The 11,471-nt window shown below is 40.3% G+C and overlaps 2 protein-coding genes across 2 annotated transcripts; both read left to right on the top strand.

The window, feature by feature from the left end:
- Positions 1 to 175: 175 nt before the first annotated feature.
- Positions 176 to 2,464, top strand: LOC120809193 (uncharacterized). Its single transcript, XM_078082781.1, has 7 exons — positions 176 to 238; positions 419 to 521; positions 824 to 928; positions 1,133 to 1,240; positions 1,341 to 1,499; positions 1,580 to 1,709; positions 1,915 to 2,464. Exons 3-7 carry the CDS (start codon positions 869 to 871, stop codon positions 2,046 to 2,048), a joined length of 591 nt encoding a protein of 196 aa, XP_077938907.1. The 5' UTR covers positions 176 to 238; positions 419 to 521; positions 824 to 868; the 3' UTR covers positions 2,049 to 2,464.
- A 261-nt stretch (positions 2,465 to 2,725) lies between these two features.
- LOC120809726 (ras-related protein Rab-19) lies at positions 2,726 to 5,200 on the top strand. The gene is made up of 5 exons (XM_040163744.2): positions 2,726 to 2,766; positions 3,280 to 3,384; positions 3,882 to 4,070; positions 4,392 to 4,575; positions 4,677 to 5,200. Exons 1-5 carry the CDS (start codon positions 2,755 to 2,757, stop codon positions 4,949 to 4,951), a joined length of 765 nt encoding a protein of 254 aa, XP_040019678.2. The 5' UTR covers positions 2,726 to 2,754; the 3' UTR covers positions 4,952 to 5,200.
- Positions 5,201 to 11,471: the final 6,271 nt, after the last annotated feature.

Genomic DNA, 11,471 nt, shown 5'->3' with positions numbered 1-11,471 from the left:
CCACTTTGAGATGTGACGTGAACGTACCTTCTTTGAGTGGTGACACAACGCATTTATTTCTGGAGAGGCCAGGAGTGCATTCATACACATTCTTACTTTAGTTTTGCTGTGATATTTTTTGCCAATAACTTTACAAGCCAAATATATCTGGCAACATCTCAGCGTGACCCGTACGTCTAGTGTTTATCCACAAGAGGGCGCAAGGGGACAAGAGGGCGCAAGAGGACCAGTTATTGTCGTAAGAGTTTGTTCCCACTATCAATTGTCGCTCACTAATTGTATATGTTTATAAATTAAGAACTAACGTTAGTTGGGTCCTTATTCACCCCTCAATAAATTGTACGATGCAACGAGTCATAACAATCTCTCGTTTATGTTCCATTGATATGTGTGTGTGTGTGTGTGTGTGTGGTTACAGGCCAGCTTCGGGACGCGGTGTATCATGGGATAAAAAAAGTTCCAGCGTTGGTGAAAAAGACAAACACAACAGCGAAACTTTTCTTCAATTATCTGCGAAAAAGGTTATTTACCAAATGTTCGTAGTTATTCCATTAGCGAGAGACACCGCACGCATAGATTGCCGAGTCACCTTGAATAATAGTTAGTTCTAAACCTTCGTAGCACGTTAGATAATATCCAAGCTAACGTTACGTTCCTTTGGGTGCTAACGTTAGCCCCACTTTGCTAACCGTTTGAACGAGCTGTTGAGATGAGCGTTAGTAAGCCACGTTGGTGTAGTTTGTCTTACTGAGACGTTGCATATGCTCGGATGATATTACACAACAAACTAAAGCTAAAACATTCTCATGTGTTGCGTTTTCAGCAGGCTTCGGGGGCCTCGCGTGGACCCTTTCTCAGTGCGTGGGAGATGTGGCTGGTGAACAAGGCCAAAGAAGACCGTTTCAAACTGGAAAAACAAGCACATGAGGCAAAACTCAGTTCACATTTATATCTCTATTTCTGCAGCAGTTGTTACTTTTGTTATTTACATTTCTCGTATTGTGTACATTCAGCCAGGCATAGTTTTTTTTCTCCCTTTTATCAAATACAATGCATTGAAAATATTTTTTCTTCTTATTGCATTTTGTCTGACTTAGTACAACATTTTGTACCCATTTACTAAAAACATTAGGAGCAGTTAAGGAAGGAAAAAATAGAACAAGAAGAACGGGAGCGGGAACAGAAAAGGATAGTCGTGGAAGAGAAGATCCAAGAATGGCTACAGATGAAAATGAAACAGGTAGGCTCTGGCTACTTAAGTCAGTAAAACTGTAAAGTACAGTAATGCTACACTATCAAATGCTGACCTCTCTGTTATTTGGTTTTTCATGCAATTCCAGGAGAAGCAGGAGCACCTCATAAAACTGAGCAAGGAGGAGGAAGAGATACAGAGGCAGCTGGAGAAACAGAGGCAGACTGAACAGAAAGCTCAACAAAAGTACAAAGTCTGGCTGCAGAAGAAGAATCAAGAAAAAATAGAATTAGAAAAGAAGGAGAAAGTAATGTTGATTATTTTTTCATCCGGTATTCAGCTTTTAATGAAGCAGAGCAATTCTGATAGATCCAATTACCTTGACAGGAGGCGGCTGCCCTGAAGGAGGCGCAGGAGCGAGAGCGCCACAAGAGGGCAGAGGAGAAGTTTAAGGACTGGCTGGCTAAAACCAACGGAAAGAGCAGAGCAAGTCCCAAATCACCTTGCTACCCAACAGGTAAGGTCATCTAAGTCATCTGGCAAATATTAACGGGGCGTACTCCATCTTGGTCTAACTCACACCATATAATTGATCAAGTGTGAGCAGTATAAGTATTCAAGGTTCGCCTTAGGGCAAATCAGATGTCATTGTATTCCTTCATTTCGTTTGGCCAGCTAATATTTGTTATGTATTAGTATTCTATTGCTTTGATTTCTTCCAGGTCCCTACGACACATCACGCGCATCCCCCAGCTTCTACAACCCAATCCCCTGGAAGCCCATTCACGTCCCTCCTCAGGAAATAACACCAAATAAGACTTCTGCCAAGAAACTCCAGAAACAACAAAAATGCTAACAAAGCCCCAGCACCGCTTTCAGGCTGATGAACTGTGCCAGCGCAGCACAGAGAAGATGACACGGCAGGCCGAGGTCTGCGACTCACGCGCCGGCTTAGTTACGGATCAAATATGATTTCATCACCAGTCATCCACTCCAACAAAGCTCCTGAGACGGGACTGCTGAATCACAGAAATGTCTCTGCTCCTTAATATGAATGTGGTAGTTTAGCTGTAATATCTTTGTTTTTGTTCACTATATTTTTGTACACTGGAGCAATGTTGCATTAGCTCAAATTAATTTGTATATAAGGAGGTCTGCATTTTGGGGATAGCATAAATGTTGTTGTGGTTAGACAGGCCTGAAGTTTATTTTGTTTTATCTTGTACATTTGATCAATTTGCTATTTGCATAAAAAAGAGACATTATCAAAAATGTTCCCCTGTTGTGCTCTTCTCATTTGTTCCATCACAAAACCACATGTCATGGCATTTAATCAGTCACAGCCACACAACAGGAAGATGGTGGCTGGTGGTCACAGCCAAAGATAGACGCGGCTCGGTCAAGTGGCCCTCACACGCACACATTGTTCTGTGTCCAGCTGTGCCTTGTTCATCTGTGGGCCGAGATGACGACAGAACGAGTCGGGGGGGTTGGAAAGAGAGAGAGACTGGTTCAGGGCAGTGTGCTCATTCTGTGTTAGCATCGCACTGTGATATCAATGTATGCAGCCTGAGGTAAAATGATTTCTATTACACCTTTATTATCACGGCACTATGAAAGTGTAAACTATGCTCTTTCAATGTGTCGTTGTTTCCCTTGTGCTAATGGTCTCTTGAGTGCTGTGGAATGTGTTGGTTGGCAGTGGTCGTCAAGGGGTTAGCGGTGTAGGACTTTAAAAACGTACAAATAACATTATTGGGTCCAAAGGACAGCTGTTAAGACAAATGTGTGTTAACATTCTGTCAGGAGAAGTTAAATTGCAGGAGCACTTTAAGCTGTTTGCTCAGGAGTGTTTGCACACGTGAGCAAAACCTGAATTCATAATGAGGTGCAGAACTGTTTAAACTCAACCTGCAGCGCTGTGGCCAACTCCCAACTGTGTAGCTAGAGGTCAAACTAATATAGTAAGTTACAAAGTGGAGCGGCGTTTCTACATTTGTCTAACCCTGCAGGTCCACTTTGGAGCCAGTCACTTTGTCAGTAAATAGCGTTACAGATCATTGAGTTTTAATTCCTGCCTCTTCCAGGTATTATGCACTAGTACAGAGCCGGAATACAAATTCAAAAATCCATATCCCAAGATGCAGTGGTGCAAGTGGGCCGGCAGTTTGAGATCACACCTATCGAGACAGGTAAGGGGCGTGTCTATCTTTGTAGAGGGCAGAAAGAGTCACAGTACACAAATAAGCAGACGAAGATTGACTACAAGACTTCACGATTATGTCCGGTCGTGCGGCGTTGAAATGGAAACTGGCACGGGATGAAGAAAAACGCTACTTTTTGGATGCTGGTATTACATTCCAGGAGAGTAGAGTTTGTGAATGAGCTTTAAAATGACAGACGGAGCAAAATCTTAGAAAAAAAACTGTTGTTTAACATGGAGATTATTTTATAATGGGACAACTTTACCTTTGGATCACGCATATTCATCTGGAGCCACCTGAACTGGGAACCCGACTGCATCACTTTCCAAGACTGCCGTTTCTCTAAACGCTGTCAGTTTTTTATTGACACAACTTAGAAGGAACCAGTTCCATTGCATAGAGGCACAGATGATCCAGGATCTAGTGTTTCTGCTTGTGTGTGTGTGTGTTTTCTGTGTACACATATCCCTGCTCCCACCATGCAGCCCGCGGGGCCCGACATCGAGGACTCTTTCGACTTCCTTTTCAAAATCATCCTGGTTGGAGACTCAGATGTGGGGAAGACCTGCGTGGTCCAGAACTTCAAGTCTGGCATATTCATCGAGAAGCAGCAAAATACCATAGGTGTGGATTTTACTGTTCGCACCCTGGACATTGATGGCAAGAAGGTGAAGGTATGTGACATGCACTCTACTCTTACATTCCACATTCATCTCAGGGATCATTTGATTTAATCATTGCTGCATTTTTGATGTATTAAGAAAAGCCTGTTTAGAGGTGTTACTTTTCTTTCTCTTATCTAAAAGTAGATATGATAGATATAAGGGGAGTGGTTGGCTTCTTCTTTAGCATGACATCATCTGTGTGTTAGCCTTCTGGGTGTGTTAAACTTATTTGTTAAGAGTTCTGCACACAAAAACACGTCTGAATGATTTTGCACTCGACACACACTAAGTCACACTGGGCTGAAGTTGTGTTTTGTGTCGTCATTGCAGATGCAGGTGTGGGACACAGCAGGACAGGAGCGTTTCCGCACCATAACTCAAAGCTACTACCGCAGCGCCCACGGGGCCATGGTGGTCTATGACATCACACGCCACAGCACATTCGAATCTGTTCCCCACTGGATCAGGGAGGTGGAGCAGTTTGGAGCTTCCAGCGTGGTGCTGATCCTCATTGGTAAGCAGAGTGACACTAAAATGCTAAATAAATGAGTTAAATGCTTTTGAAAAAATAAGAACAGTCTTGTAATGTTGGTGAATATTAATAAATCCTCGCAGGTAATAAGTCAGACCTTCAGGCTAAGAGGCAGGTGTTGTTCGAGGACGCGTGCACTCTGGCGGAGAACAACGGCGTGCTGGCTGCTCTGGAAACCTCCGCCAAGGAGGCCCAGAACGTGGAGGCAGCCTTCGTCCTCATGGCCCGGGAGCTGCTGGCCCGCAACGGCATGGCCATCGCAGAGGAGGCTCCCCAGAGCTCGCCGCAATTCATGCTGAGTAACAGCTCCCACCCGGTCCATGGCGCCGCGTCTCCAGACACAAAGTGCAGGTGCTGAGTGTGTTGTTGAAGAACTGTTTTAAATGTGGTGTCAGTTGTTTAAGTCTTGCCTGTATATTGTTGCGTATTGTGTGTGAGTGTGTGTGGGAAAGTTTTGTACATATTTTGACTTTGTATACTATTTATACAGTTTGTAGTACTGATAAGAGCTGCTGAATGTGATAGCGACCCCAGCATCACACACAGACCCTCTGCTCGACAGCTCTGTACTAAGAAATTACAACAATATACAGAATTTTTCACTTGACAAGTTTTTGTGTCTTTTATTTCTGAAGGGGAAATAACCCAGTTGGGTAGACGGCTGTGCAAACCATCAGGTGTTTCTTCAATAGAGCTCTTCTTGCATTCATGCCAATGTCCTCCAGTTGAACTTTGAACTATGTGTCTCATCCACATAGATACTATAATAATATATAATCTAATACTATAATAATTTGATTGTCTTAAAAATGCATGTAACTCAACGCTTAGACTTTAGTGCATTCCAAAAAAAGGGAAGTCAGCGCCACCGGGGGGTGGTGGCGTCCTCGTCGTCCTCGCCGCTGTCCTCGTTCTCCTCGCCGGCGGCCTCCTCCTCGCCGGCGGCCTCCTTGCCCTCACCCTCGCCGGCGGCCTCCTCGGCCGAGGATAGCAATAGAAAATTGATCAAATGTACAAGATAAAACAAAATAAACTTCAGGCCTGTCTAACCACAACAACATATATGCACATATACTATAACTACAAAATGCATTTCCTGCTGAAAATGCGTTGGAATGCAAAATGCTGAAAGCTGAAATGAACTTCAGAAAATTGCTGAAATTACAGAAAGTTGAAGGGAATTTGAATACATTTGCTGACATTACAGGTATTTTGAAAAGCTGAAATTAATTTGAAATTGCTGAAAATACAGAAATGGGAGAAGCTGAAAGGAATTTCAATAGATTTGCTGAAAAAGCAGAAATGAAAACAGCTGAAATAAATGTGAAATATTGCCAAAAATAATACAGAAATGAATACTAAAACATTGCTGTTAATAGAGGCATAGGAAAAGCAGAAATTATTTTTAAAAACTGCTGAAAATAAAGTGGGGAAGCTGAATTTCAATAGATTTTCTAAAAAATACAGAAGTTGCAGGAGCTTAATTGGATTTTTAAAAGTACAGAAATAACAAAAGCTGAGATGAATAAAAAGAGGTTTAAAATAGTTTGTAGTAATATTAGTACTAGTGGTAGGTTCAGTCAATCAGTTGTGGGCCATCTGTTGCCTACTCTCAAACTATCAGGGACCTCTTGATATCAAAGGGGACAAACCTGTGTGAAGTATTTCCTTTCTTGGGTGAGATTAATTCTTTTAGGTGTTTGACACTATGTGTAGATATTCTGTAAATATAAGTGCTTTGTAATATATTTTTAAATTTGCTACATTTTCTATGCTTTCAATGAACATAGGTTTTAGTATATTTTCATGGTTATTAATAAACAATGTTGTGAAGCATTCTGTAAAAGGTTTTTGCTGAATAAAATGCATTTACACCTTAACCATTAAAAGAACAAGAATATTTTGCAAACTTGCCTTTTTTTATTTACATATTTGGTAATAGCATTTATGTGAGATGAAGGAAACTAATACAAAACTTTCATAGCAGCTCAAAGCTACAAACAAGGTTGGAAGCAGTTCCTTGCAACTGTAAGACTGTAAAAACTAGAGTGATCACTGCTCGATAAGACAAAGGATATTTACATACAATGCACTCTGACTTAAGTTGTAAATGGAAAAAGTATTTTCAACAGGAATAACATGCATCACATGTACATGGAACTATTTACATTAGGAAATTCTGTCTCAACGTAATAACACATCCATTTAGATGTTGTGATAAAAATAATCCAGTTAATCCAGTCGCATTGAGTTGATGATCTCATCCCTAAATACTCTTTCAACTGTGAAGTCAGTGTGAGTATCTGTTATAAAATCACACCACTGAAGTCCGCTTATGGCCAGCTGGCCTTGAACGTAAAATTTGTGGCTTTTCTTAAGGCAGGCCTGGCCTCGAACTATGATCAGGTGTTTAACTTGAGAAACATCTTCAACATCACAACTCTTTACCTCTGCCAACCCAAATGGTGGTGTTTCTCTGGGGTTGAAGACTTTAGCATCAGGGCTGGCTGCAAGGTGAGGTGCATCAGGGTGGATGACGACCCCACACTGCGTCACAGTGACCTCACATAAATCAGAATATTGCCTCAGTATGTCAGGCTCCAGTTTCAGCCCTCTTTTCATAGCTGCTGTCTAAAGAGTTCCTCTCTTGACACCTTAAGGCTTTCTAAGTGGCATTGTTGCTTGTAGTTAGACTCAAATTGTATGTGATATTTAAAATGATGACCTTCAACGAGGTCAACTGAGGAAATCCAGGGGCACCAGGGTGTTTAATAATGTCTCTACTTATCTCTGGAGGGCACTGGTAAGAGAGCAAAGACCCAAATGGCACAGGGCCAAATTTAGAGTCCACAAAATTAAGGGCCTCAAGCCCGTGGAGCAATTTACTAATGCCTGGTTGTGGGCGTTTGTCTCGCAGTTTCTCAACACTGGCAATGATGTGAGGATCTGGAAGAGGACCTGTCAAAAAAGTGAGATGTCAAGTAAAATTTACATATCATTCTAACCTGACCTTTCATATTGTAGCAGACATCAGCACATATCACCTCTATTAATACAGATGAAAATGTTTTGAGCTGCCCCAAACTCTATATACTAAGATGTTCATAATTTGCAGAAGATATCAACTGAAAGTTTAAAGGGAAAATATACTAATCATTGTTCTGTTATACATTAAAATATTTGGATAGGTGTTCATTCAGACTTACCACCATATGCTCTATACAGTGTACATTTCACACCAGTTCAGGCATGATCCTTGGACTTCGGTACTGGTTTACACACTACCATGTCATTTGTTGCCTCAGGAGCAATTCCCTGAAATGTATTGATGATAAATTATTAATTGACAAAGTCATTACAAAATTCTAGTCCAACATCATTAAATGTAATGAATGTTAACGTATTACATGTGTCCTAGGCCGCAATGGTACAGTCTTGAAGCCCATGGTACAGTAGTGAGCACTTTGAAACAATAAGGCCACAATGTGGTTGCACAGAGCTTTCCCAGCAAAACAGGAACATGACATGCATTTCAGTACCACAGGAACCTCTTTAGCATGAAATGTAACCTGTTAATAGAAACATGAAAATAAGTCTCCTGCACAACAATTTTACATTTCATTGGAGTAATTGAGCAAACTCTTAAACCAGGTCTATGAACTTTATTATCACCTACTTTATTTTAACATCACTGTGACGACCCCTGCTGTGGAGGCAGCAGCCTTCCAATGAGATTTGGCGATTGAAGGCACCTGGGCCAGGTGCCCTGAGATTAGAAAGCCCTGTGTTCATTCATTGATTCTGTCGCTCTCTTCTCTCTCCAGCAGACGTCCGGTGTGGTAGGGCAGCCGCCTGTTGAATCCGGTTTTCCTTTGGGTTAAATGTCCTGGACAACACCCACCATTTACACTTTACCCTCATGCACATCCTACACTACTGATAATACTGACATTCGCATCCCATCTGGAATGGTTATGGTTTTTCGTTGTTTTGTGTGTTAAATAAAGAATGTTACACCTCGGAAACCAGTGTAACTCCAATCTTGTCATGGCCCAAAGAGCCAGGTCGTGACAATCACACAGCATATTTCTCAGCCTGTATTGTCCTCAAACAACCCTCTTCTGTTTTTAAATGTCTGTCTAAATGTTCTGTGTTGTTTCTGATATTGATGATAAATTATGTCTTTTGAGTCCAATGATAAATAAATATTGATTTATAGATATTATAAAACCTTCAAAAACTGAATAACAAAAACATTAATAAACAGAGTAAAATTATATTTGTAATATATATATAGTTCTGTTACAAAATTAAATGTTATTGTCTAAGGTCCAAACGACCCTAAAGACCATGAGGGTGTAAGGTTGTCATCTAGATTTTGGCACCACACATTCATTGACATCAGGCTGAAAAACTGAACCACAATGGAACTTTGTGGGATACAGCAACGTTTCTGCAACTGCAGCAGAACATGGAAATCAGAAAAAACCTTAAGGTGATGAGCCTCCTCATTTTTCCTCATGGACCTGTGACAACGCCCTCTCACTGTCACCTCATCGACAACTACATTCAAAACTATTCCAATGCAATGTTTTGGTGAAACGGCACAACATTAACCATGAATGCGTTACTTACTTTTATCTAACGTTAACAATAACCTACACAAAATATAGCTAACATCAGTAATAAACATAACTGCAACAAGAGTTTTTCAGGTCTGTGTTACAGTAAGAATATGGACTTTCACTGCAGAAGAAAAAGCTAACAACTAACAAGGACACAATTCAAACCTGAAAAACAATAGTTTTATTCATATAGGAATCCATGTATTTATTAGATGATTTATTGGTTCAACTTTTCATAATCATGTTCAACCCACAGAGACTGGGCCAAAATATATACTGGTAGGCTATTCGATACATTTGCACTATAGGTTTTCAACAGCAGAGGTCACCATAGAGTTTGCGATGCATTCAATGAATGAACCTTTTTCCGATACAATTGGCTGGAAAGCTTCACTGGTTCAGAAAGCTTCACTTTGCCATCACTACTATTCTCGTATCAGAAGCTCTAGTCTTATTCGTTTCCTCCTGATAACAGCATCCAATCAAAGAACCTTTTATTAAGTTGGCCTTGCGTTCCCGCGAGAATAGACTCGGGAGACGAGATTCCAACGTAACGGATACGGGAGCACGGTCATTTCCGCATCCGGAACAGCAGCTGACGTAATGACTTGCTCCTGCTAATGTATTTTAATACATTTCTTGAGTGTTAAGTATTTTTCAATCAAGCTTTTTTTTCGTTTTCATTTTAAATAAAAGAATTGTATATCAGAAGTCAAATACCTAGGCAAAAAATCTCAATGGATCAGATCAGAGTTCTTTTACAGTCAAACATCTTTCTAAAGCAGATGAAGAGGAGCAGCTGTAGTTTGCTGTGCTGCTAAACTTTACTGGATTACACTGACAGGTGAACATCTAATTTGTATTCATATTGGATGGAAGAAACACATAAAACGTTTCTGAGGTGAACATTTAATTCAGGGCTGTGGTTACATAACACTGCATTAGCTTTATAATGGTTTCCTCTTCATAATAGAGGTTGGATACAGTAACAATTAATATTTAGGTTATGTCAATATAATATATTTAATAAGTTAAGATTTTATTGTATAGGACCACATTTCAAATACACACAAACCTGTTTCTCAAACATCAAGAGGCTGATAATCAGTGTGGTGGTCCTCGTCCAGGTTAAATGCACAAAAATTACTATGAATTAAATTGAAGATGTCCCTGAACCTCTTCTGTGTCTCTCTATTAATAGTGATTAACCTCATAGTATTTCATGTACATAATAGTGAGCAATGAGGCTACATACCTTAAGAGGAGCATAGCATAGCATTTAATATCTATGAAACAGTGATCATAGAGGCTAAAAGAACACATTCACATTCATTTATTATTCTGTATGTATTATAAATTGAACACAACACTATACATATAACACTTTTCCTAATTTAAAACAATAGAACAATGAAATGTATTTCAGGGAAATAAACTATGTAATTAAAAGTGCAGAAACAACATGGACAAGGTGGTTTAGAATTTTTTGTTTGTAGCCCATTCTTCTGAATCATTGGACGGTCATTTTCAGATTCTGTAACAAGATCAGTCTCCAAGCCACTGGAATTGGGAGAGTGTACCTGAAATCAGCTGCATCTCCCTCATCCTCAGTCAGAATGCGCAGAGCACCCCTCAGTTGCAGATTCCTTGGGTCAACGTGTTTATTCAATTCAAATCATGTAATTTTGTTCAGCTTTACAATCTGTAAACATGCAACATCCTAATCCAAAACCCCCCAAATGTAAAAAAAACAACAACCTTCAACTGAGAGAAACCTGAGGACAAACATCAGAGAAGTAGGTGTGTACAGTATGAACAACTTAAAGATGAACAGTACATTCAATTCCTATGACAGAAATGATTCTCATATTGGGGATTATTAAGCCAGGGGTAAGGCAGGACCACTGCAGGGACAACCACCACCTTGGTGACATCATCAAAAAGTGACGGTATCAAAGATGACAGTATACAAGATACTACACAAGTAATGTTTGAAACTGCCCGCATTACTATGTCCTAAAAGCAACTTGTTAACAGCACAGCGTGTAGTTCCATATTTATGACGTTTTGAGAGAAATATTAAATACGTTGAAATCACGTCTTTGCGGCAAGACTTGCATTACAATAGAAAAGAAGAGTCCTATGCGGGATTCAGACCCGGGTCCTCGACAACCGAGACGAGACACCTTACCATCGCTCTAACAGATCATTCCAATTCATTCCAATGGAGCACGAGACAACATTTTAATCAAA

The sequence above is a fragment of the Gasterosteus aculeatus genome, chromosome X (assembly GCF_964276395.1).
Source record: "Gasterosteus aculeatus chromosome X, fGasAcu3.hap1.1, whole genome shotgun sequence".
Taxonomy (NCBI): domain Eukaryota; kingdom Metazoa; phylum Chordata; class Actinopteri; order Perciformes; family Gasterosteidae; genus Gasterosteus; species Gasterosteus aculeatus.
This window is presented reverse-complemented; position numbering and strand designations above follow the sequence as displayed.

Excerpts from the sequence above, each read along its gene's own strand:
- LOC120809193 (XM_078082781.1), top strand. The coding sequence starts at position 869 with ATGTGGCTGGTGAACAAGGCCAAAGAAGACCGTTTCAAACTGGAAAAA. Across the intron at positions 929-1,132 it reads TGGAAAAACAAGCACATGAG|GAGCAGTTAAGGAAGGAAAA; the intron begins GCAAAACTCAGT and ends TAAAAACATTAG. Across the intron at positions 1,710-1,914 it reads ATCACCTTGCTACCCAACAG|GTCCCTACGACACATCACGC; the intron begins GTAAGGTCATCT and ends GATTTCTTCCAG.
- LOC120809726 (XM_040163744.2), top strand. Across the intron at positions 3,385-3,881 it reads GATCACACCTATCGAGACAG|CCCGCGGGGCCCGACATCGA; the intron begins GTAAGGGGCGTG and ends CCCACCATGCAG. Across the intron at positions 4,576-4,676 it reads CGTGGTGCTGATCCTCATTG|GTAATAAGTCAGACCTTCAG; the intron begins GTAAGCAGAGTG and ends AAATCCTCGCAG.